The following is a 26519-nucleotide window of genomic DNA, read 5'->3' on the forward strand; positions in this document are numbered from 1 at the left end:
CTGGAGCCTGGTGGGATTTGATCTGCCCAATTGCAGTCAGCCGGCAGTCAGCAGAAGTCGCCTGCAGTACTGCACTCTAACCACTGCGCCCCTGAGGCTCTTGGTGAGGTAGGAGACCCCCAGGATTACCAATATCATTGCTTCTGCTCCTTCCCATTTGCAACCCAGCATCACATTCACTTCTTAAGCTAAGCGGTGGAGTTGTTGTAACAATTGTCCGTCTGCAATTGAAAACTTTCTGCTTCTTTGGGCGGCCATAGCAAACTCCCTGAAGTTCACCTGGGGTGATTTAACCCAGACTTGCTGGCCATGGATTGGCAATTGAGACCCAGGAAGCCAGTGGGGAAAAGGGCCAGAAGCTCCTTGCAGAAGCTGCTGGATGAACAGGTGGAAGGTAAGAAAAAGGAGGCCTGCTTGCCTGCCAACACCTGTGTCCCACCTCTCAAGTTGGCTGCTCATGGCAAATGGGGAGGAGCCTCTCTGTCCGTGAGGCAGAAGAGGCAGCATTCTGGTGTCATGGCAACCGTGTCTTAACAGGGGCTGGCAACCGAGCACTAAGTCAACACAGAACCTTAGCAGAAGATTAGTGCTGCAACCCTGGGCACCGCAGAATGAAAGGGACACCCCATTTCCGTCTCAAACAGAGAAAGGAAGCAACTCAGCGATCCCAAGACCCAGGGAGAAGTTCTTCGGTATAAAGCTCTTGCCCTCTGCCTCGGGGGCCCAGTTCCCCCCCTCCTCTCCTTCCCAACTCTGGATTACCAGAGGCCTTTTTCCTCCCCTGACTAATCTCTCCACCAAAGAGCCTCATGCTTCAAAACTAGTCCAGCTTCGCCCTGGCCGGAACTGCTGGGGTCTTGCTGGGATCCACCCACCCAGGGGCTGTGAATGCAGGGTGTAGACGTCACCCAAGCCCCCTCCTTCTAATGCACTCGGCCACTGCAGATGAGAAGAGGCAGCAGCCTCTTGGGTTTGGGGGAAATGTGCCTCCCATTAACCCTTTCTCTTGAGGAAGCCCATCAAATCACGCAAACTCAGCCACCCACCCCAAGAAGCCAGCAGTTTCCAGGCTCAGCCTGCCTAGAAATGCTCCACGGGGAACTGACTGGCAGCTCCTCCGGGGGTGCTGAGGCCGCCCATCCGACCAGAGCTGCTTGGCCTGCAGGTGAGGAGAGAGAGAACTGGCCCCATCCCCCGATTCACCCCCCCTCTCTCTTTGACAGGGCCAGCTTGTGTTGCTTCTCCTTTCTGTCATCACCCTGCCTTCTTCTGGAGGAGCCGGTGAGTGGAGCCCCTGAGCCCAGACGCACCTCCCTGCTCCCAAATTCACAGGAACACAACAAGAGCTTTCGGGCAGAGCGGGAGTTGGCCGGGGTGTGTGTGTGTGTGTGTACAAGGAACACAAAGTAATGGAGTAACAGTGTTGTGCCTGTTGTGTCCACGGCTGCCCTCTGCTGCCACTCCAGATCCAGTCCAGGCAGGAAAGAAGCAAGACTGGATAAACCGCTTTAATTGGTGGAAGTTTCCAATTGCTGGAGCATTTTTCAGTCCTTTCGCTGCTGCTTTGGTGTTGCTAATTTGTCTTCCCTTCAACTTTCACAGTCAGAAACTTTGCAATTGGATTGAGCTGGGCGGCTATAGAAATGAATCAATAGCCTTCTTTTCATGGGTCAGCATTGACAATCCCAATTCTAGGAAACACAACCAGTCATTTCACCCAAATGGGCGCCCTCTCACAATCCTGTTTGTCCATTGTGTGAAATGACAGGTTGTGTTTCCTAGAATTGGGATTGTCAATACTGACCCATGAAAAGAAGGTTATTGATTCATTTCTATAGCCGCCCAGCTCAATCTAGTTATTCTGAGCAGCAAACAGTTATAAAACAGTTATAAGCAGCACAAAAAGAAATATACGCAGCTGCTGAGGAAATTATTATAATTCTCATTGTAGCCAAAAAAATGGGGCTCTTCACACATTCGAAGCCCCAGGCCTGGGCACATAACCAAGTTTTTAAGGCCAAGTCCAGAGCAGGGGTCTCCAACCTTGGAAACGTTAAGCCTGGCAGACTTCAACTCCCAGAATTCCCCAGCCAACTTTGCTGGGAGTTGAAGCCCTCCAGGCTTAAAGTTGCCAAGGTTGGAGACCCTGGTCCAGATGGCAGGAGCTACAGCAGAGAAGGCAAATCCCCTGGTCCATGCCAGCCAATATTCCTTGCCTGACAGGACCTGCAGCCATACCCATTTCTGCCAGACAGGATTGGACAGGTAGAAACCATGGAGAAAAGACACCCCAGGTAAGGCACTCCAAAGCTTGTAGGGTTTAAAGCACCTTGAATTGCATACAGACGCACACCACTAACTAATGATGCAGCCCTGGGTGTCATAGGTATTGCGTGTCTGAGGACTCTTCACCACCTGTGCAGCTGCCTTCTGTTCAGTTGAAGCTCCCAAATGCTCTTCAGAGGCAGCCCCATGTAAAGCGCATTGTAGCAGTCCAAACAAGACAGTACGAGGGCATAAATGACCATGAGCAGAGCCTCTCCGTCTGGAATGGGCACAAATGGCTCCCCTCGGCTGCCCTCTGCTCTTCAAATAGGAGCCTTGAGTCCGGGAGACCTCCAGATTTTACAGTGTTACAAGTAAGTGGGTGCCAAGGGGGCACACTTCTTTCGGGCATCTGGAGCAGAGTGAGAAGGCAAGAGAAGAGAGAGAAGCCACCGGATAGAAGGAAGGACTCGCCTTGGAGCTCTGGAAGGGAAGCCAGGAAGAAATTGGGAGCTCCGTGAGGGAATTTGTGCTGAGCAATTGAAGGAGCAATCAGAAACAAGGGCAACAAGGAGTGCAAGGGACAAGGGATAGCAGAAAGAATCGTAAAATGGAGCTGGCTCCTTTGAGCATCCTGTAGATCACCCCCCCACACACCTTTTGGGCCTCAGGGACCGGTTCCGTGGAGAGAGGTTTTTCCACGGACTGGAGGGGACGTGGTTTGGTGTGCTGCCTGCATCCCACAGATGAGGCTTCGCTTGTTTGTGTGGCCCAGTTTCTCGCATGCCACAGGTCAGAGGTGGTCCGTGGCCTGCGGGTTGGGGAGCCATGCCATAATTGGGGAAGAAATGCAAACGCCTAAGGCAAGGTCAAGGAGGCCCCGATGACGGACTTGCACATCTCTTTCACAAAGTTGCAGGTTGCGGCAGACAAGCCAGCCTAGTTCCCACAAACTCTGGCCAAGACGTGGCTGCTGTCGGTGAATTCCCTTGGCTGGTCTCGCTGCAGGACCAGGGCAGCCATGTTGCGCTTGGTTCCATCCTAAGTCAAGACTGGATCCTAAGTGCAGCCTCCAGTTTCCACCACAGGTAATGCTCAGGAGCTCCTTCCAAGCAAGCAAGTCAGAAAGATGGCCCTTAGCAATCATCCTGGGGTTTTACACACACACACACACACACGGGAATTCTTCCAGCAACATCCTTTCCTTGCGCCTGGGAGCTGGATAAGGATCCATTGTGTTCATGATGGTGACAAAAGCAGCACTTGAGATCCTGGTGGACCATTTTTAAATGATTATTTTGAGATATTTTGGAGTCATGAGCAACCAAGATGGTAAAGGTTCTCAGAATCTTGCCCATTTCCCATCAGTTGTCTGTGCTTCACTCCCTGGCATTCCCCAGGCCCACTGACCCCCTTTTAAAAAAACCACTGGCTCTTGTTTTAGATGTTTGGTTTTTTTTGGAAAAACAAATGCATAGGGCGAAGTTGTAGTTTATGCCGCCATTACTATGTCCCCTGAGGTATACTTAATAAATATGAATGCTGCTTGGACCCATGATGGCTCAGTGGTTAGAATGCAGTATTGCTGGCTGACTCTGCCCACTGCCAGGAGTTCGACCCTGACTGGCTCAAAGTTGACTCAGCCTTCCATCCTTTCAAGGTGGGTAAAATGAGGACTCAGATGGTTGGGGGGTGGGGGAGGGCTGGAAAGCACTATGAAGCGGTATATACCCCAATTGTAAGTGCTACTGCTATTGCTTGGTCCCATTGCTACTTGCACTGGCTAGTGAGATTCCCGTGTCTTCTCTGCTATTTGCACCTCACCCGCTTTAAACAGGCAAATTTTCCTCTACTACTCCATCTCCAGGCAGCGGAAATTCACCTGATAAAAGTTTTGTTCTGCCAGCCCAGGAGATCTGCCAGAAGAAGGTGGCCAAGCCCATCTAGAAATGTGAGCAGGACTCCAGGTTTACCGGACAATCGATGTTTCCTCCAGTAACCCCTTGCTGTTTCTTGCTGCCCCTTCTTTGTTTCCAGGACCCAGATCTCCGCTTTGGCTGGACGTTTGGATCCCAAAGGGCCTGGGGAATCTCTGGTGCCCATCCAGACCATCATCCCCCACGAGGCCTTTGACGAGATAACCCTGGTGCACAACATTGCTCTGCTGAAGACAAGCACTCCACTCCGTTTCAGCGTGACCCTGCAGCCCGCCTGCTTCCCCACCCCAGACTTCCCAGGGGCAGCGCTGAAGAAATGCTTTGTGGTCGGCTGGCCAGACCCTCAAGGAGGTGAGCCGGCACTCTTCCTGCAAAGCTGCCCCAAAGGGAGAGCCGGGAGGCGATGGAGCATCGCCTGCCAGCCGTGACAACTTCATAGAGGTTCTCTACTTCCCTTGGCTCGCCAGGGGTCAGTCGTCTGCGGAGACTCTCGGTGGAAGATGTGGACCCCTGCCCCTGCACAGAACCGTCAGGACCGAGTGTTGCAGCCACCGGGAAGGTGACCGAGTGCCCGGATGCCTGGTGAGGAGACCCTCAAGGGTGCCTTAACCTGGATCCCACGGGGGGCTTCAGAGAGTCACCTTTTCCTGCTCTTTCGAGAGAGCTTGCCCTTAGCAAGAATCGGCCGGAAGGCGAGTAAGCACTCCGCCATGTTTCAAGCCTCTGAGGTTAAGAACCGAGCAACATCGGCCTCTCTGGCCTTTGAACAAAGGAATCTGGATGTGAGAGCACTCCCGTATCCTGCAGAGGACCGTCTGCATTTGCACCACAATTATTCAAGTGGGCAGAGATTTCTGCAGGGTGCTAATTGACAGTCCTTTGCTTCTCCCCCTCCTGTGAGTCTGCGAGGAGCCTCAAGCCCCTTTGGGGTGGCCAAGATGGCCTCCTTTCTTCAAACCCCGCAGACTCCATCTTGCTCACGGGGTTGGTCTTTTCTTCTCCTGAGGGGGGGGGAGGGGGCTGAGTCCCCGAGACACCCACCCTATAGGGGGAGTTGGGATCCAGGAGGTCGACTAGTGGTGCCTCAAGATGGTCCAAAAGGGCCTGGAATTGTGACCGGTGTTTTCTCTCCAAGGGGTCAGCCGGCAACCCGGTCCTGTGTGAGGCGGAAGGAAGGCGGGTGCTGAAGGGCCTGCTGAGCGAAGGGGGCACCAGATGCTATGGGCCCTTCCTCTACAGCCGGCTCGTCTACTACAGTGACTGGATCGTGGCCACCACGGCCAAGTGGAGGGCTCCAGCGTCCCCCTTTCCTGGCCAAAGGTATCCTCCCCTTGGGGGCCCAGCGGAGGAACAGGCGAGGCTGCTGTTTGAGCCCTTTCTGGCGCTGAGAGCCCTGAATGTCTCCGATGGTTCAGAAGAACCCCTCGGCCTGAACCTGGAGCTGGAGGAGGGCGGCCTGGCCCCCCCCAAAGGGCCCCCCGAGGCACGAGGGAAACTTCCGCTCTACTATGACTACTACGGGGGGGAGCTGCTCGCCATCCCGTCAGCAGAGCCCGGCCAGCCCCAGGGGCTGCAGGGCCTCCTCTGCGGGGTCCTCCTGCTGCACCTCCCGGCTTCCTGAACTGCTGGGCAACCCGACTGTACCTGGGCCCCGAGACCCGATTTCTCCTGGGAGGCCCTTTGACCCTCCTCGGTCTCCTTGCCCCCCGAGCACGAGAGGGAAGAACACAAAGCACCAACAACCCCCAGGAAGCTTCAGGACAGCCTGCCTTTGCAGGCCTCGTGCAGGGCGCCGGCCCATGGACAGGTGTCCCCGTCCATTAAATCCCCTTTTTCTGTGTGTCCTATCGCTGATGAGATGTCCTTTACTTGAGCTTTTGGCCAGGACGGAGAGCTGCCTGTTGCTAGGCTGGGACCAGTGGTCACCACGTGTTTATGAGCCACCCTCACCCCCCCCATAATCCCCAAAGGTGGGGATTCCTGCGACACCCTGTGCCAGCTATGGATTTGGTCCTCCACTTTGCACTTAGGGCGTAACTCTGAGCTGCAATCTCATGCCCGAGACCTTTGGATCCCCCCCCCCCCCAAATCTCTGGATTTTAGCACATCTTGCCTAATGAACCTCTGGAGAACAAACTCCTCCGTGGGGACGGGGGTTTTTCTTCCTCGGAGCTCTTTGAGCTTGGCTGTTTCCTCGCAGATGCTTCATTACCCAAACTCATTTCAACCCTGAGCCACAGATATTCTCCTTTAGTGAAACTCTTCCATCTTCTTGGAATGCCAGTTTGGCTAGGCTACCTGTCAAGGCTTTGGCTGCCATCTCTGCCAGAGGTGGGATTCATCTGGTTCTGACCGGTTCTGAAGAACCGGTAGCGGAAATGTTGAGTAGTTTGGAGAACCGGCCAATCCCGCCTCCGACTGGCCCCACCAACCCCATCTCTTCTCTGTCTCCCATTGAGTCCCAGCGGATCGGCTGAGTCTCCTTGGGTTGCCCTGCATGAGAGAACGGAGCTGGAAAGCAGGTTAGTGAGTGGGGAGGGGAGGGAAGGGGGATGTTGCAGTATGTCCTTCCCCTGCCACGCCCACCAGGCCACACCCACAGAACCAGAAATAAAAAACTCTGCATCCCACCACCGATCTCTGCCCTCGTGTTCAAGCAGAGTGCCCTTCAGCACACGGCACCCAGCAGATGCCCGATGGCTGCACCTGGTTGTTCATGCCACAGTTCTCCAGCAGTTAGAAAATAAATCAGAAATAGAATCTAGCAACATACGTTTTAAATGAGGCTAAGTGGCATTTAGTTGGGAGTTTCTTGTAGTGGAACCATTAATCAGAGGGACAGCTTGCCCTCAGAAGTTGCGGGTGTTCCATTACTGGAGACTTTTAAGAAGAGACCAGACAACCATTTGTCCGGAATATTATAGGGTCTCCTGCTATCAGGGGGTTGGACTAGAAGACCTCCAGGGTCCCTTTCAGCCCTGTGATTCTTATAGAAGCCAAGAGCTACAAGACAGAAACTCCTGGGATTTCTTTGCTTGAGGACCGTTGTCCTTCTTAGGGGAGCCCTGGGAGCCGGAGGTTTGGGGGTGCTGCCTCTGGGGGCTCTTTGGGTTTGATGGGATTAGGCCAGGGGTCTCCAAACGAGGCAACTTTAAGACTGGTGGACTTCAATTCCCAGAATTCCTCTCAGCCAACAAAGCTCTGCTGGCTGAGGAATTCTGGGAGTTGAAGTCCACCAGTCTTAAAGTTGCCTCGTTTGGAGACCCCTGGATTAGGCAAAGAGGGGAGCTGGGCGAGGCCCAGGAGACCAGGAGGGAGGAGATGCAGCCTCCATTTCGGGTCTTGCCTCCCTGCCCTCCTCCATCCTCCTCCTTTCAAGGGCGCCATGTGGTTCATCTGATGCAGCTGAAGATTGGGGGCGGGGGCTGGACGGGATGCCTTTCATTTCTGATTGTAAAATCCCAGTGAAACCACTTGCATCTATTCTCAAACATCTGGTCAGGTATTTTCCTTGTACAGGTCAAGAAAAAATGGGGTTATATTTTTTTAAATTGAACATTTCTTTATATTCTGATATTCTAGTGCTCCCCACCAACCCTACATCCCCCCCCAATTTCAGCATGTTTAACTTACAACATGTAAATTTAAAACATGCATCTCCTGCTAAAGAGTTTCTGGAGACCTTTGGATGCTGCCTCCAACCTATCAGTTTTGTTTTGTTTTGTTGTTTCTCGCCCAGAGAAGCAGCCTGTGCTGCAAAGTTCTGACCCAGGACGGTGTGCTCTGACAATGGGCATTTTCAGACGCTTCTTCTCTTATCTGTTGCCACCGAGACATCGCCGCATTTCTGCTTCCAGTGTTTGCCTCCTACTTTTCCAGGGGTTTCAGCCTCCTCTTGCTTGTTATAGTGCAAGAGGAAAGGGGATCCAGCTTAACTGGGGTTTAATTGGGGTTTTCCCTGACATATGTCTAGGGTGAAAGCTCTGGCAAGCTGGATCCCCTCTCCTCTTGCACTACTTTTCCCCTCACCACAAAGAAGGCCGCATCCATCCTCCCGCCCGTTCCTTGGGAATACTGCTGCTCTGGCTGGCTCACCCACGCTTCTTACGCCAGCTAACAGCACGGGGCCCTTTGCAAAGATGACCCAGGGGTATCCTCGGGCTGCTTGGACAATGGCTTCTCGGCGGGTGGAGGACAATTCAAGTCCATCTTCCCATTCCGCCCTTCTCAGGTGTCATCCCCCAACCAACCCGAGGGGGACCCTGACTGGTTAGCTCTCTTGGGGCAAGCAGGGTACAGCCGGTGGCTTGAGCGGCTTCGCCCTTCTTTTGGGTCCATCCAGCAGGCCCCTACCTCGACGTGCAAAACACCGGTGAGAAGCAAGGAGGGCTGAGATCAGATTCCTCTGGGTGTGCAGCAGCAACAGCACTTAAGACTCAAATGCCCTTTCACAGGGTCCTCCAGCCCTCTCTCCATCGGCTCAGGCTCCAGGTCTCCCTTTCCACGTTTTTTTCTGGCAGAGAAATCCTCCTGAAGGCCCAGCCACTGTCCCTGGGCGCTTTGAGGGGAAATGCCCCCATAGCACTGAAGGTTTCAGTCCCCCCTCCCCACTTCCCAAGGTGCTAAAGGGAGTCTGGCTGCATCACCACTCCGTTTATTCATTCTCATGTTGTGGAGTGATTTGAATCAACTCCACAGCTCTGTAGTCAAGCAGGTCTATCGTGATCGATAAATGGCTTAAGACAGATCCGTTTACTAACACACCGAAGGGGCAGAAACCGAGGCCTGGAGGTCAGATGGAGCACGGCAAAAGCCTCCTTCCCTCTCGGTGACCTCCAGGGGCTTTGTGCCTATCCGAAGCCTCCTTGGTCTGGCCCTGGGAGGGGGCGGGGGGGGAGGGAGGGGGGGTCATCGGAATGAAGCTCTGCATCAGGACGGTGGGGGCTGATGGGTGCAGCAGGTGGCTTGCGAGTTTCCTCCCGCTCTCCTCCTCCTCCTCCGGATTTCTCTAGAGTCCCTGGGGAGAAAGGAAACCGGCCGTGACTTCAGCTCAGGTAAGCAGCTCAACTGCCCGGCCCTTTCTTAGTTTCAAGGGAAGAATCCGGGGGGCAGAGAAAATATCATGGGGGAGGGCCCAAAGTCAGACTAGAAGGAGAAGCGCAGGGAGGGGGCCTTCATGCAGACAGCAGGCACCCAAGTGGCCAAGAGAGGCCATAGAAGCCCCCAATGGGCTGGGGGGGGGGGGGCTCCCGGTCCTGTCCTGTCTCACACACACACACACACACACACACACACACACACACCGGTCGAAGGCCAGGCAAGGTCCCCCTTCCCCACCCACCTCTGTCACTTTGTGTCTCTCCTGCTCTGGTAGAAGAGCCTGCAGCTGGTGACTGGCCATCTTCGCCTTATGCCAAACATTGCGGTAGCTCTTCAAGGCCATCTGCGCGCGGAAGAAATTATTAAGAAAATATTGGAATGTGCTGAAATGAGTAGATTGACATTTGAAATCAGAGAACAAGAAGATAAACAATTCTATGAAGTTTGGGACCTTTTCTATCAATGGCTAGATAATAAAATATAATAATAGAACGTTTAGAAACTTAGGATATAATGAATATATACTTCTTTTTTTTTTTCTTTGATACTATTTTTATAAAATTTTATTAAGATAGACTTGGTGTGACTCGATGATTCGTTGTAAAATAAATTAAGTAAATTATAGTTATCTCGTTAAAGTATGAATTAACAAAATTATAGTCAAATGATTGTTTAGTAATGATATCAGGCTATATAATTGCCAAAGTCACAAGGAGGGTGGATGGCCCAAGAACCTGGCTCAGGTCCTTCTTATGGACAAAGGACAATTGGCTCTTACAGAAGATCAAATGCTACCTTGTCCTCGTTTTTATTTCTCAAGCACCTGAGCACCTAACTTGGCAACTCTCATTCTAGGTCTCTTTTTCTTTCTTGCACCTGTCAATGTTGGAGGATTTGTGATGTCCATTCAAAGTAACCAGAAAACCAGCCATTTGCATTTTCCACATGAACGCAAACAAACACCACGGTCAGAACTTACCGACTCTTCCTTTGTTACCGACCTCTTTGAATGCTCGGAAAGTTTAAAACAAAAGTTTCTCTGGAAACAGTGGAAAACAAGCTCCTGCCCGTGGTTACCAACTAGGAAACCTGGTCCTTTATAACAACAGAAGCTTAAGCATATTTATTGACGTGGTTTTCCCATGATGGGTCTTTAGGAGTGCTCTCCAATGATTTTCTTCAACCGGGTGCCACAAACTGCCTTGTGATGCACCACTAGATTGTGTTCCTGGGAGGAATGCAATCAAGTATCAGATGTCTTTCCATCCAAAAGTGACCCGCTCTCACAGCCCTACCTCTGCAATTTCCACCTTCCTCTCCCAGATCCTGAGGCTGTTTTCTAGATCATGGACGGTCATCTTCTCATGAACATAGTTGAGGACAGGAGGAACTCTGTATTCTGCCAGTTGTCGCCGTAGCTTTTTGTTCAAGATCTCAGCCTTCAGCCGTTCCTGGGAAAGAGACAAAGTCCTTTGCGAGGGACTCTGATCTTGGCCCTGGTCTTTTGCCTACCGCTGGATTTTGGATGAAGGATTCTCTGGCAGGTAGGCCGCAGCCAGGAAGGATGGGATCTCACCATTCTTCCACTCTGATACTAAGCACAGGGGCCCTCCAGCTAAGCCCCTTCCTTTACTCTTTGTACACACATGACCACACCCCATTGTATAACACCAACGCAATTATTAAATTTGCGGATGACACGACAGTGGCGGGCTCATTAATAAGAACAATGAGTCTGCTGCTTATAAAAAGGAAGTACAAGGGCTGACACCGTGGTGTAAAGAAAATAATCTTACACTTGACACCAAAAAAAATAAAGAACTTATAATTGGCTTCAGGAGGAAGAGAGGTTTACATTTACCATTGTACATAATGGTGAGGAGGTGGAGAAGGGTGGTAGTTTTAAATTTCTGGGCACTTCTATCTCGGAGGACCTCCTCTCATAACTGTTGCCTTCTGGCAGAAGATACAGAACAATTAAAACTCAGATCACACGTTTCCTGAACAGTTTTTATCCCAGAGCTATAATGGCACTTAACAATGAACTTAAGGACCACCATCGGTGAGCAGTTGGACACTATTCCTTGGTCTGTTGTGTGGAGGTTTGTGTGTTTTTAGGAAGTGGGGAATTTTGGTGGGTGGGGAGGTGTTTGGGGATTGTCGTGTGTGTGTGTATGTTGAGTCTGGTCTCTGGGTGTTAGATGAATTTTGTTGTATGTATGCTGTGTATATACGTACAATGACAATAAAGAATTCAATTCAATTAACATTAACTGGGACTCAGATCTTTACCCATATATAAAATGGCACCGGAAAAGGATTAAACCCATCCGCCCTGATCTTGTTTCTTCCTTAAATACTGAGCCACTTCTTTGAAGACATGACGTTCATAGCACACTAGATGGATTCCTAGGAAATCTACTATTAGTGATCAGGGAATTTCTACACTGTCACCATTTCCACTTTCCAATTTTCTGTGAAGCAGTCTGAAAAAGTCCAATTGTCTTCCCTTCTGCCAACACAGAAATGCTGGGAACAAGGACTGAAAAGCACGGCCTGTTCCAGGTGGCCTCTGTTCTCGCAAGTACTGTCATTCCTTCCCCCCTTGAGAAGAACTGGAGCAGCTGCCCCAGTCCAGGGAAGGAGGAAAAGGATGGTCACCCCTCGGGTGAATAGCGGAGCAAGAGACCCCAACGCTCCCTCCAGGGACAGAATGGGCTACCCCAAGCCCCACAGGGCTCCAGCGCTTCCAGCTGCCAACTGGTTTGGGGGCAGGTCTTTTGGCATCAAGCCTAAGCCGGAAGGAGATCGTCGGAAGAGGCAGACAGTGGCAATCCAGGAAGAGAACAGAAGTTCCCCAGGGGTACATCAGAGGGGAGGAAGCTGCGGCTCCTGGGACTAAACAGGCACCACTGCTTTTTAACCATCTGCTTTTTGAGTCTCCATATTTGCCCTTTCCAGTTTTTAACATTTTATTCCCACCCTGAATCATGAAAGATGGTGAAGCCAGTCATGCCAAGGTTGACTCTTTTCATTTCCTGCCCAGGTTTTAGCACACATGGACCTTGGGTTTGTTGGCTTTAATGTCAGGGCCTGGATGGATCTACAATTAGATCCAAACTGATTGAGGTACCTGAGGAATCAAAGGCATCAAAGGTTAAAGCAAGGGGGGGAAAAGTGAAACCAGGGTAAAGTCAGGTATTCAAACGGCTCTACCTGTGCCTGGAGGCAACCTGGAGCACACACACACACCCGGCCCATGGTCTTTCTCCCCGTGGCCCCTGCTGGAGCCCCCCTCTTCCCCCTACCTCTTCCACAAAGATGGCTTCCCGCGCAATTTTCTCCAGGGACTCCTTTCTCTGGGCAATGTCTTTCACCAGGTAGGTAGCCATGGCCGTTGCATAGTGCAGCTTCCTCTAAAACAGAACACAACCCAGAAAGTGGCATCATTGTCGAAGTACAGAAACGTGAACGTACTTTGGTTGGACAAAACCTCCTGCGAGAGTCCAAATACGGAATGGACTCTGCTTGTTTAGGGCAGCCTTTCAGGTTTCCTTGTTCCTCCTTAGCCACGGTGGCGCAGTGGTTAGAGGGTGGTACTGCAGGCTCCTTCTGCTGCCTGCCGGCTGCCTGCAATTTGGCAGTTCAAATCTCACCAGGCTCCAGGTTGACTCAGCCTTCCGTCCTTCCGAGGGGGGTAAAATGTGGAGCCAGATTGTTGGGGGACAAGAGGCGGACGATGCAACTCTGTAAACCACTCAGAGTGGGGCTGTAAAGCACTGGGAAGCAGTATATAAGTCGAAGCGCTATTGCTATTAGTGGTTCCCAGGAACACCCTCAGTGGCCGCCTATCCTGCCCTAACCCTGATCTCTCCCACAGGACTGAGCGGGAGAGCCGAGGTTCTCTTGGGGCCGACCGATCGGGGTCCATATGAGATGCAGGGATGGGGAGCGTCCTTCTGGGGATGAAGGACCAGAGCCAGGGAGACTCAGCTGCCTTACTTTGTAGAAGTTAAGGATCTGCAGGGTGTTGCCAACGGTCAGCTTCAGCTGCAGTAGCTCTTGGTTTCGTTCATCTATTTTCTCCAGGAACTGAGCATTCTCAATCTTGAGCTGCTGGAAATCGACCTCATGCAGCGCCTCTCCCAGCTCCTCCTTCTGCAAACCGGCCACAAATTGTGATGGGCAGGCACCCATTTGAAGCATTTCAGAGCCAGCCCTGCCTGACCGGGCTGGAGAGAGCTGGTCAGCCCTGGGACCTGACCTTATGCTAGATCATTCATGCTTCACTGCAGGGAAGTCAAATTCAGGTAAACACAGAGCCTTTCCCACTGACAGAAGGAGCTGAAGAGCTGTGACTGCCTAGACTGAGAAAAGCAAGAGAATCTCTGGAGTAGGGTGGAGGGAGGAGGAAAGTGGAGTGCAAATGTGTTGCTCTTCTGTCCTGCAACAACTGAGGTTAGGCCAAGTTTTTAAATAATTTTATTCAAGTCTTAACAATCCATGGTTAATTTTGGCTCTGGTTGGCTCTTTGTGGTTAGTTTATTTCAGGGGTGTCAAACTCACGTCACAGTGGCATCATGTGACACATCAGGACATTTCCCCCATTAGCTAAACCAGGCATGGGTGTGGCCCGCGGGTCAGAAGTTTGACAGCCCTGGTTTACTTAGTTGGGGTTATTCTTTTAAGTATGATGTATGAAATAAGTCCATTTGGCTAGTCTACCCTGCTCAAACTGTTGCTTTGCTTTGTCCCTTGGTATCCCAGTTCTGGACATAGTCTCACTTCAAGGACAATAGATGGAATGAATAACAGAATAACAGAGCTGGAAGGGGGCTTGGAGGTCTTCTAGTCCAACCTCTTGCGTAGAACCCCATGGCAAAGGGATGAAATCCTCTCAACTGACTCAGGCAGGGCCAGCACCCTTGTCGTTAATTTGGCCTTGGACCTGGCAATTATATACATGTTGGTTATAAATATGGGAGTTAAACTTAGATTGTTAATAAATATAGATGGTACTCTATCCTGATGATTATAATGACAAAAACACTGTGGTAAATTAGCAGCTGATTTTAATTAAATAGAAAAAGCCCAATCAACCTTAAGGCAAAACAGTGGATTTTAATAAGTTAAATTGGTATGATTAGGTCCTTGAAAATTCCACAAACTTATGGAAGAAGGCTAAATGTTATTAAAATGAACCTTAGTTCTAGATAACATTTCCTATACTAATTAGTTTTAAATACTCAACAGATCAATACATTATTGAGAATATTTTATAAGATGGAGGGAAGCAGCCTTCCCAGTTTTTTTCTCTGTAAATTGCAGCTTTCATATAAAGATGGCAAATTTTAGTTTCTAGATTTTCAATTTACCACAGGGATTAATCCTATTGGGCTAAATAAAGACTTAGAGGATTTTTACTTCTGTTTGTAATTTGTTTCAAAAAGCGTTAATTATTGGCATAATTAGAAAGTAATTAGAAACAACAAAGGCTGCAAGGTACAGTTGGAGGATTTGGGTGAAAGCTGAAGTCTGAATCCTCTTTGTTAAAACTAGTTTGGAATCATCCCAATTTAAAAAGCTAAACCTACATTTATTTAAATAGATGAATATTGCTAAAACAAGAGAGTAGCGGAAGATGCCATTCAGAATAGGAGGATTCTAAGCAATGAGTCATTTGGGGCCTGGAAGAAGGTCCAAGGTGCTTCTTGACTTCTTCAAGGGAGAACTTTCCTGCCCTGCAGCCGATGCCCAGGTTGGCAACCAAGCCTTTTCCAGCTCTCAGCCGCTCTCAGCCGCGGTGGGCGGCGGCGGGGGCGCATCTGAACTGGACTTGCACTGACTCCGACTGCTGGCTTCCTGCCACGGGGGGAGAGCCACCTGGAGTTTCCTTTGTGGGGGCGGGGGCGCTTTAAGATTTCAGCTCTCTTTCTGAAGGGCAGCAGAGGTGGGGGCACAGAATGGGAGGAGCAGCGGTAGGGATCACCTTGAGAGCTGGAGGATGAGGAAACACCCGGCCGGATGGAAGAAACTGGAGTCTGGGCCAGAAATGTGGTTTGACAAAGCGCCTGGCTGGGCCCTGCCTAGTTCTCAGGAAGACAAAGGGAGGAAAGGGAGGCACACCCCAGGATGTCTTTGCAAGCTTGTAATAAAACCAGGCTTAGTATCCATGACTTTGGTTTCCTAATCTGGTCTACCTCGAAGGGCTGACAAGGTGCTGGGGGCGGGGAACGGGCAAGTAGAGGGCTAAGCCTGCTCTCAAAAGGTGGTTAATAGCCCTTATTCATACGGGGAGAGCCTGGGTGTGGGATCAGTCCTAACTCATCAGAAGATTTCCTGTCATGCTTACGAGACACGGGACAGGCTGGGCGTGAACTTTCATGCTGGAGTTATTTTTGAAGGGATTCTTATACCTATGATTTAAGCTGACCTGTTTTTGTCTAAAATTCACATTATTATTATTATTGATAAGTGTTAAGAAAGAGAAATAAGAATTTAAAATGTTAAGGCGATTTCTAATTATATGTCACAATCTGGAGTTTATCATGAAGAATTTCATCTTATCAATCTTGAACTCTAGTTAAAGTTGTAATTAAAGTTGTAATTCTGGGGCAAAAGGAATTCTCCCTCCAGAGCTGGAATTCTGGGCTGAAGGAAAACGTCCACACCACCACCCTCTGAAGCCAAATTACCGGAATCCCGACTTACCCAATTCCATCGTTGGTGAAGCTCAACTAATTGTTTTTATGCCTTTATTTTAATCCATGCACGTCTTCTTTGATTAAGATCCCCCTCTTTCCCCCTTTTTTTCTGCTTGCTTTCTGTTTGAGATTTTAAAAAGCATCTACTGCGCGTGTGATGCTTTGTAGCCTTCAAGGTTTTTATTGTTTCTACATTATATGTCAAAAATTGAAAGCGCCTTTGCTGGCATTGCCAGGAAAGGGCTGAGAAAGGTCTGTACCTGCTTGAGTTGCATCTGCATCTTCTGCTTCTGGACTTTGAGAGAATCGTTTTTCAAATGAATTTTTTCTTTCATAACATCCTGAAAAACAAAGCAACCTGGCTGATTTTTCAGGCTTCTTCCTCCTTTCGGAAGAATTCTTTCCCTCCCATACTGGATCAAGACAAATACTCAAGATGGATTTCTGCACCCTGGTAAGGCAGAAAGCCAGACTGGGACGACTGGGGCTTGTGTGATTTGTGAAGTTTAGGACTATGCCGCATAAACTATATAGGCAGCCTTGTAAATTAATTTAAAGAAGTAAATAGAAATGAATATACTGAGTGGCTTTGAACGTGGTGAAAATGAATCTTACTTACAAGCCAGGACTGCCTTATCTCGGTCATCATATATGACAAAGGAATTCTGCTGTAAAGTGTAACTACCACAATAATTTCTGAGTTTGGGAATGAATTACAATGCCCTTATTTTCTGTGAAATAAAAATATGTAAAACACCTTATATTTATTTATTTAAGTCTGGCCAGATAATTGGAATTCATGAAAGAGAAACTAAGTAGGTGTTAAATGGATGGTCAGGGTTAGCCACAACCCTCTGAGGAGGACAAGGCATGGGGTCAATGGAAAGGACATTCCTTATCCCAAGACAGATGGCTTGCATTGGCTCAGGGGCTACACTGTTTTTCACAGCTTATAAATTCACATGTCAATTACAAGTCAAGAGCTGCATTCTCATTTTGGGAGGGTGTTTCAGGAACTTTAAGGAGTGATGTCGGTTCCTCGATTATTTGGGAGGCTTAAAGCACTCCGAAGGTCCCAAGCCAAAACTTCTGAACTCCCTCAGCTTGGGTCCCTGAAAAGAATGACCACACTTTTTGCACATTTCACGGCTCCACTGAGAATTTCCCATCTCTCCATGCTGTGACTTAAAGAGAGGGAAGATGTGACTACCATTTGGGTGCCGCTAAATCAAGAAGCATATTCTATTTATTTTGTCGCTGTTATTTTTGTTTATTCCAGTGGTCGCCAAAAAGTGGGCCAGGGACCACTGGTGGTCCGTGAGAAAATTTGGTTGGTCCACTGAGAATTGTCACCCCCCAAAGTACCCCCCAAAGCAATTAATCCAGGCTGCACAGGAATACAAGGCTACGCCAACCACACAGCCCATGGGAACACAAGGCTTCCATTGCTTGCGTTGTGAACAACACGAAGTAGTGAGGGGAATGGGGAAAGGGCAGAGGGGTGGGGGGAACTTCTTTCCACTTCTTTCTTCTTCTGCTTTTGGCTGCACGCAACGAAAGCAGCCAAAGTCTTTCTTTCTCTCCCCCAAACTCCGCCAGAAAGAGACCCTGCAAGGCCTCCTGCTCCAAGAGGCTGTGCCGGCACGACAAGTCTCATTTTTGGTGGAGTTTGGTAGAGAGAAAGAAAAACTTCTGCTGCTTCTGCTGCTTTCCTTGCATGAAGCCAAAAGTTTCTCTCTTTCTCTCCCCCTGAGAACGGAGCTGGAGAAGGTATCCTGCAATCCCAAATAAAAAATGATTGATCGGTAGGAAAATGGGATAGGGAATTTTCCTGCAGATTCTTTTTGGGGGTTTCCCAGGGTCTCTGAGATTTAAAATTATGAGTTTGGTGGTCCCTGAGGTCCAAAAGGTTGGCGACCCCGGTTTAATCAATTTATATCCCCACCCAATTCACCAGCTGCAATTCTAGGAAGCTTAAACAGGATCATGAAAACGCAAAAAATAAAAACAGAGAGCAAAATGCAACCAAGACCAACACAGGCATAATCTCCCCTATCACAAAAATGGCCCTATCCAACCCCTAGTCTAGGAATTCTGTGATATCAGATGCTTGAGCCACATTGCTTGCTTCCATCCTGATGTCATTTATACTCAATAATAGAGGATCAAGTAGACAGAGGGTTTCCAAAATGATGATCATATTTTTATGGAGCTTTATAAAGTGAAAGATTATTTATTTTTGAGGGCGGTCTAATAAAGGAACAATAATTCAATAATCCTCTGAAGGCAATGACAACCACAGATATCTAAATGTGTTTCACTGTTTGGCACATACCAAAGGTCAGGAATACTGTAAGAATGCCAATGAGAAAATAGACCTTGTGTCCACATTCACCAATTTATAAGACTCAAAGGAGAAGAACCCATTAAGAGCCGACTTTCTCTTACTGACCCTAGAGCGAATCCGGTCCTCCATGTACCGCAGCACCTTGTCAGAGGCAATGACGCTCCCTTTCTTCTTAGTGATGGTTTTCACTATGTCTTTGTCAAACTCTATCATAGCTCTCTTAATTTCAACCAAGCGAATATCTGCTTCCTCTAGGATAGCCTGCAGAATTCAAATTACATTGGAAATAAATACTTGTTATATTTCACTTATTTGCTGGGCGGCGGGGGGGAGGGGGGGAGGGCAGACCTGGATGCTCACCCTTACATATAAACAACCACCAGCAGCCACAGTCCCAAAGAATGCTTGGCCTTGTCACAGCTCAGGGATGGGGGACAACCTGTCACCTTCAAGACAGTAGAGTACAGCCCTCTGGAGCTGGTGACACAGAGGCTAGGAAAGACAGTCCAGCCCAGGGTTTCTTAACCTCGATAACTTTGAGAGTTGCGGACTTCCAGCTCCCAGAATTGCCCAGCAGGTGCCCCAAACAGCCACTCAAAGGGAGGTGTTACCAGGTAATTCTGCAAGCTCCTTTCCGAATTCTCCTTCATCAGCTGCAGGTCTTCCTTGGTCTCGTCCGAGTCCCGCTGCACCAGGTCACATTTCTGTTCCACCGTCAGGCATATCACTCGATCCACTGTGATCCGGGACTTCGACTTGCGCCTGCCCCGTGGCTGCAACCCAAAGGGAGGGTCCTGAGTCCCCCACCCTCCAGCAAAAGCCAGATGTTTAATCTTAGGATTTGCCAAACTAGTTTTCAGCTTTCCTTTTTCTGATCCAGTATTAACTTTTAGATGTCTTAAGACAGGGGTCTCCAACCTTGGTAACTTTAAGACTTGTTGACTTCAAGCTGGCTGAGGAATTCTGGGAGTTGAAATCCACAAGTCTTAAAGTTTGCCAAGGTTGGAGACCCCTTCCTTAAGAGACACCGGTAGCAAATATGACACCTCACCATAAAATGTCAACTTAGAAACATATTTTCAAACATGAACATGGGAACAATGAAAACAATTCATTCGACAACTTCAGCAGCAGCATTTTCTACACTGGGCCCAACAGGGAGAAGTCAGAGTCACACCAGGTGTTAAATTGATCTACAGGAATACCTAAAAGGTGTCTTGCTGAGGAGGGCAGGGAACAGGTTGGTCCTGTTACTGGGTTGAGCGCTACGTTGTTACCTAGCTATGTGCTTGTGAGCATCTCAACCCATGTGCTGGGTTCTGCATTGGCTGTGACTCCCCAGGTGGTTTCCTGACGCTGCTCACAAAGTGCCAACACATCAGTCACCAAGACCAAGTTTCTTCTTCCTGAGAGGAGAGACGCCATTGCGTTCCCAGCTGAAGCCTGTCCAACGCCTACCTTGCCACAGATGCAGGGGTGTCAAACTCACCTTGTCACGGCGGCATCACATGATGTATCGCGACTCCCCCCCCTTTGCTAAACTGGGCACGGGCTTGGCCAGTGCGTGATGCATCCGGCCTGTGAGACAGCCCTGATCTAGAGCCTCCAGATCCTCAAGGAGAAAACAACCCCTTCCATAATAGGCATTTCTCCCAAATCCTGAAATACAGCCGGTCTCCTCCATTTTGCCACCACTGAGTTTCAGTCACATCCAGTTCCTTACATTGAGGAGACATTCATTAACCAATGGAGACACCCAACCTTGAGTTCATCGGAAAATATGGCTGTCTACTATTAGTTCCAGAGTTGTGACTGATCCTTCGAAGTATGGAACCTCAAGCACTCCGGCAAAAATTTAAGGTCAACACCAAAAACCACAAAAAACCTTTTTTTTAACAAAAAAGATCAGAATGTATTTCTCTCTGAAAAGTTGTCTCCATGTCAAATCCCAGTCTAAACTCAGAATGAAAAGGATCGTGATCATCTAATTTATTTCCCTAAGTCTGGAAAAAAGATAGAATATTGGACATTAGCTGATACTTAAGATTAAAGGATGATTTCCTAAGCAACAATATCACTGATGCATCCTTAAAAATAAAATGAAAATCCACCTGCAAAAAAGAAGCATTTGGGGAGAAACACAACGATCCTTGGTCAGATGAAGGATTTGGAGGGAGGCTCTTTTGTAAACAAAGCCAGGGAGAGATCCAAAACACAAATGTGAACTTCTTATCCATTCCTTCAAGTAATTAATTGTGAATTTGATTCAAATACACATTACTGATCTGAGCATAATCACAGGATGGCACAATATTGGTCAAACTGGCTTCTTATTCCAAACAGACTGTCCAGATCCCTCATAATGGAGCTCAGTCAAAACCTGAGGGAAACCAAAAGCACAGAAGTCGTGGGTGCTCCATCACGGGAGGCTTTTAGGAAGAGCCTGGACAGCCACTTGCTTGGCATGGTATAGGATCTCCCGCTTGAGCAAGGGGTTGGACTAGAAGGCCTCTGGAGTCCCTTCCAACTCTGTGATTCTGTTATGAGGTTGCCACAATCCAGTGGAAGGATTCAATTTTTTTTTACTACCGGTTCTGTGGGTGTGACTTGGTGGGCGTGGCAGGGGAAGGATACTGCAAAATCTCCATTCCCTCCCCACCCCACTAACCTGCTTTCCAGCTCCGTTCTCCTATGCAGGGCAACCAAAGAAGAGCCAGCCAATCAGCTGGGACTCGATGGGAGGCAGGGAAGAGGTGGGATTGGCTGGTTCTCCAAACTACTCAAAACGTCCGCTACCGGTTCTCCAGAACTGGTCAGAACCTGCTGAATATACCACCTCTGCCATAATCCCACTTGTATTTATTTTTCTTTTCTGTTCTGCTCCACTGCTATGGGAACTGCGATCCAACATGGGCTGGGTGCTTAGCAGCCATTTAATGAAATGTCAGGGGATTCTTCTGATGTTCCATTTCTCAACCCATGTAACTTAGAGGTAGCTGGCCAGGTTTGAGAAATTGCCCCATTTGGGATTTAATAGAATCCCACAAATCTCCATGCGTGAACCAATCTAATCCAGGCTCTGCCCTTGCTGAGGAAAAAGGTTGCAACCATCTGAACCTTACCAGGAACTGCTCCCACCCTGACAGTGTGGGAAGAAGGATGGGGAAACCTCAGTTCAATCCACTCTCAGCTGCCGGTGGCCAGTCCTAATTTCTCAGCCCAAATGGACTGGGCTGTTGTGGCAAAAAAAACAGAAAGAACCCCACATGCCACCCTGAGGCTGTGGAGGAATGGCAACCTGAATCTGGCAAGCGTAGAAGGCTGCCACTAGGTTGCGTTTTCCAAAGGGTGGGGAATCCTTGGGAGGAGGGTAATGTGTTGCACAGCATTTTCAGCAGCGCTCGAGCTGTGCAGCACATTACCGTCCTCTCAAGGATTCCCCACCCTTTAAAGCAAAGCAATGAACTAAGGGAAAATGGTCTCCGCTCTGCCACAGGGACCTTTCCTGAGCCCCCTGCTGGGCTTTTGGCTTGTGCCAGGAAGCCAAACCCGATTTCTGACCCACGCTCTGCCTGCCCCGTTCTCGGGATCACCTGAGTTGGACAGATTTCACGGGTTGCAAAGCTGCAGGAGCAGGCAGAGGCTGCTGCTAAGTTTAGGCTAACATGAACGGGTTGGGGTTGCACTGCTGAAATGCAGGGTCTGACTGCCATGGAGAAATTATATCTGAGTGAAAGTTTTGGGGGAAAGATTTAAGATAAAGCAAATCTTAATAACTCAAGTAAAACAATAAAAATATTGGGGTGAATCTCAGGGTGAATTTGCAAACTAGATTTAACTGTGTGGAGGAGTAAATAAAAAAGGAAGGTAAGTCTACCCAGGTATTAGATGAGCAAATAGCTTAACCAGGTTAGTAAAAACCTAATGGTTGCCTTTGCAACCGTAATTAGATTGGTTTTCACTTTGACAGTGTTTTAAACCCTAAGACATGTGTGAATGCTGCCCTTTTGGGCAAACAAAGATTATGGATACATTCAGTAACCAGTAAGCGTGTGATGTAGTTCAGTCATTCAGAAGCCTACCCCATTACTAAAATGACAGCACAATAAATGATCATATAGCTTACATACGGTGCTTGTCCCATGTCCAGCAATGAACTATGTTTTTCTGCTCCCGCGTCTTTTGGCTCCAATCTATTGAAAAATTTCTCAAACATTTCCGTTTCAATTTTGAGCATGGAGTTGGTGTGGCTGAACACAGAGGAAAAATTCAGTGAGTGAACTTATAGGCACGTGGCTCATCCACATGTCTGAAATGAGAAAAAAATGCCAGCAGCACTTGAACAAATTCAGAGAAAGACAAATTCCTTTCCTCAGTTCAGCACTTTTAAGGGCATGTTGACCATGGAGAGCGCCTTTCAGATGAGGAGCAGCAATTTAAATTCTGGAATGGTGATTATGTGACCCTGACACACTGCAACCTCTCTAGATATATGCTAGTTGCCAAGCACCTAAATTCTGACCATGTGACTGCGGAGCTGCTGTGACTGTCATAAGTGCAAAGACCAGTCACCATTATTTTCAACACCATTGTAATTTTGAACAGCTCTAAAATGAACGGTCCATAAATTGACAACTGTATTCCATAAATATAACGAAAACTAAGCAATACAACAATTCAAGTTACCTTCTATTTATCTCAGCTGAAAAGGAAAAAAAAGCCCTTGGAGAATTCTATTTTACCCACCTGCGCTCCCATTTTCTCCACTTTAAGCAGTTATTTCTCATGCATAGAATTAGAGCTCTGAATATCTCACCAGCCCCCTCTCATTTTATTGAGTTGTTTGCAACTCATAAGGATCCTTAAAAATGGGCTGGGTGAGCTGAATTCTTGGTCTAATGAATTCTGCTGATCAGAACTTTTAACTTTAAAATGGGTAGGGATGGTTTCTTACGTGCTTTTATATTGGGCTTTAACCACTTTTTATTGGATTATTAGTCACTTAGGTGAAGTGGGTAGCCATACAATTTGAATAAATAACAATCAGTCCTTGATTCAGGGAGCAAGATGGAAGTTGGGCATCATTTTCACAACTGAACGTGGCTTCAATTGGACATAGCAGACTATAGTATACAAAGCTGTACCAATGTTCCATGTAAACATGCTGACAACTTTTATGTGCATCTCCCTAATGTTTACTGTGAATGTTTTATAGATTAATCTTCACTGCAAGATGTTACATTTCAAATAACTTTTTTTTCATTCTCTCTTCCCACCTCCACCCTCCCTTTTTTGTTCCTGGCCAAGAAAAACTCAAATGAGGCTACTCATCATGAAATCCTAAACAGATTATACATCTTCTCCGCTGAGACTTTCTTACGGAACTATACCAAGTTGACTGATTATATGTCATCAGGTCAACTCTTGGCAATCTGTTGGATCACTTCAGATTTGCTGCCATAGGTTGGCTGTTTTTCTTATTGCTTGCCATATTTCAGTGGGTATCCATCAGTTCCTGTAGCCTTCAGAAGGGACCAGAGTGTTGATCTCACTTCTAGTAGCAGAGCTTCTTGTACGTAATGGATTTTGACATGTCTACTGTACAGTGTTTCAACATATTCCTTCCAGCTTCCTTCGATCTCCTTTGAGTTGGTTACTATCTGTCCATCAGCCTCCAGCATACCAATTTGAGGTCAGAACTGCCTTCTGAGTTCAGAGATGTTTTGGAGGACCATCCTTATTTTTCCACGTCTCAACATTTTTTTTATATTGTGGCGACCAAAACTGCAGTATTCTAAATGTGGTCTCATCAAGGCCTTCTAAAGTGGTACTAACACTTCACACGATTTTGATTCTATCCCTGCTAGTGCAACCTAGGATGGCATTAGCTTTTTTGGTGGCTGTAGCACACTGCTGGCTAACGTTTAGGTGATTGTCTACAAGGATTCAAAGATTCTTTTTGGTTACCACTATTGAGCCAGGTTTCACCTCATTGTTACCTGTACATTTGGTTTTTCCTGCCTATGTGTAAAACCTTATTTTTCTATACATTTAATTTTATTTTGTTAGATAGGGCCCATTGTTCAAGTCTGTCAAGATCCTTTTGGACCCCTTGCTTGTCTTCTGTGGTGTTGGCTATTCCTGCCAGTTTAGTGTCATCTGCAAATTTAAAGAGTTCCCCTTCTACTCCCTCATCTAAGTCTTCTATGAAGATGTTGAAGAGTGTTGGGCCTAAGATGGAACCTTGTGGTACCTCACTGCTTACTTCCCTCCATGTAGATGTAGCACCATTAAGGATTACTTTTTGAGCATGGTTTGTCAGCCAGTTGCAAATCCATTTGGTAGTGATGCTACCTATCCCACATTTTTCTAGCTTACCAAGAAGTAGGTTGTAGTCTACTTTGTCGAATGCCTTACTGAAATCTAAGGATACTATATCCACAGCATTTCACTGGTCCACTAATTTAGTCATTTTGTCAAAGAATGTGATAAGGTTTTTTTGGCGTGATCTATTTTTGACAAACCCATGTCAGCTACTGGTTATAAGCTTACTTCCTTCTACCGTGTTTCTCATATAATAAGGCCGGGTCTTTTTTTTTTTTTTTTGAGCCCCGAAAAAATGGCTAGGCCGTCTTTTTGGGATGACTGAATTCCCCCCCTTGCATCTTCGGGCAGGCGGCGACGGCTTGGATGTTGACCTCGGCGTTGGTGGGGCACTTTGTATCGGGGTCAACGCAGGCAGCACCATATCCGGGTGTGCAACAAAAGTACTTCCTAATGGCAAGCCCCCCCACCATTCCCATTTCGCATGTTTTAATTTGGGGGGAGGGGCTTAATTTCATTTCATGCCTATAAAACATGCTGGGACTTCCTATTGGGGGAGGCCGTAATGTTGGAGAACAGGGTAGGTACTTGCAGATCTGTCGCATGATTATGATTTAGACAAACTCCTTGTGTGTCCAATCACACTTGGCCAATAAATAATACTTCTATTCTATTCTATTCTATTCTATTCTATATAAAGATTTTATTCTCTTCTCTTCCCAGGTATTGATGTCAGGCTGATAGGTATGTAGTTTCCTGTATTTGTCCCCCACCTTTTTTTAAAAAATGGGAACTACAGCAGCTCTTTTCCAGTCCTCAGGTAATTCCCAGGTGCTCTGGAATCCTTGAAAGATCCGGTTCAATGGTTCTGAGATAACCTCTGCCAGCTCCTTCAGAACTCGGGGATGTGATCCGTCAGGTCCCAGTGATTTGAACTCATCGAGAGTGGACAGGTGTTCTCTTACCATTTTCTTGCTAGAAAAGGGTAAGACCTCTTCCCTGACCTCTTCCCTCTGCCTTATGATTGACGCTCCTTTTTACCTCACCACTGCCCCCCCCGCCCAGGGCAGGGGTCCCCAACTTGGCCACTTTAAGACGCGTAGACTTCAACTCCCAGAATCCTGGGAGCAAAGCTGGCTGAGGAATTCTGGGAGTTGAAGTCCACCGGTCTTAAAGTGGCCAAGGTTGGGGACCCCTGCCCTAGATGGCTGCTGCCCAGCAGCGAGGGGGCCTTCACACCTGGGGGGCGGGCTGCTGGGAGTGTGTCGCTCAGCCCCCCCAAGGGGGCTCGGGCAGGGAGTGGCTGTGGCCCAACGCAGCGGCGGCGGCGCCAAACTCCAATTCGAGGGCCGCAAAGGCAGCCTCGGCGGCCCCCGACCGAGCCGCCCCTTCCTTCCCGGCCAGCGGCGGGCGCACCTGTTCTCCTCCACCAGGGCCAGCAGCTGCTCGGTCGAGAGCTGGGCCAGCTCCACGTGCAGATCCTCGGCCCCCTCGTGCGACTCGCCCGTGTGGACGCTGTCGCGCTCCGACTCCTCGTCTCCCAGGACGCTGCCCGAGACGCGGCCCAAGCTGGGCGGCCAGCAAGCCACCTCCGCCGGGCCGGCGCAGGACGCCCCCGCATCTCCGCGCCGGGCAGGCGCAGCATGCCCCGCGCCGCCTTCTCCCCGAAGGCCTCCATGCCGCCGCCGCGCCTCTCCTGCCGGGCGTCGGTTGCCGGGCTGGCAGCCCGCCGAACCCAAGAACCGCTCTCCAGCCCCGGCCCGAAGGAGCGCGAGATTCTCCCGGACTACGGCTCCCGTCAGCCCTGCCGGCCCGGCCCGATGGCGAGGCATCCTGGGAATT

At 48.7% G+C, this 26519-nt stretch overlaps 2 protein-coding genes across 2 annotated transcripts; one reads left to right on the plus strand and one right to left on the minus strand.

Moving 5' to 3' along the window:
* Positions 1-309: 309 nt before the first annotated feature.
* On the plus strand, positions 310-5834 carry PRSS54 (serine protease 54). Its single transcript, XM_087940790.1, is given in 6 exon segments — positions 310-394; positions 3185-3353; positions 4303-4553; positions 4670-4717; positions 4720-4784; positions 5338-5834. Coding segments are annotated over 6 exon segments (1104 nt in total). The 3' UTR covers positions 5824-5834.
* A 3006-nt stretch (positions 5835-8840) lies between these two features.
* On the minus strand, positions 8841-26440 carry CFAP263 (cilia and flagella associated protein 263). Its single transcript, XM_026714466.2, is given in 11 exon segments — positions 8841-9219; positions 9544-9645; positions 10598-10753; positions 12611-12718; positions 13305-13460; positions 16267-16347; positions 18459-18614; positions 18965-19126; positions 22480-22603; positions 26094-26298; positions 26301-26440. Coding segments are annotated over 11 exon segments (1314 nt in total). The 5' UTR covers positions 26356-26440; the 3' UTR covers positions 8841-9210.
* Between the last annotated feature and the right edge of the window lie 79 nt (positions 26441-26519).

Source organism: Pseudonaja textilis, chromosome 11 (assembly GCF_049901715.1).
Source record: "Pseudonaja textilis isolate UNSWEBS1 chromosome 11, rPseTex1.2, whole genome shotgun sequence".
Classification (NCBI taxonomy): Eukaryota; Metazoa; Chordata; class Lepidosauria; order Squamata; family Elapidae; genus Pseudonaja; species Pseudonaja textilis.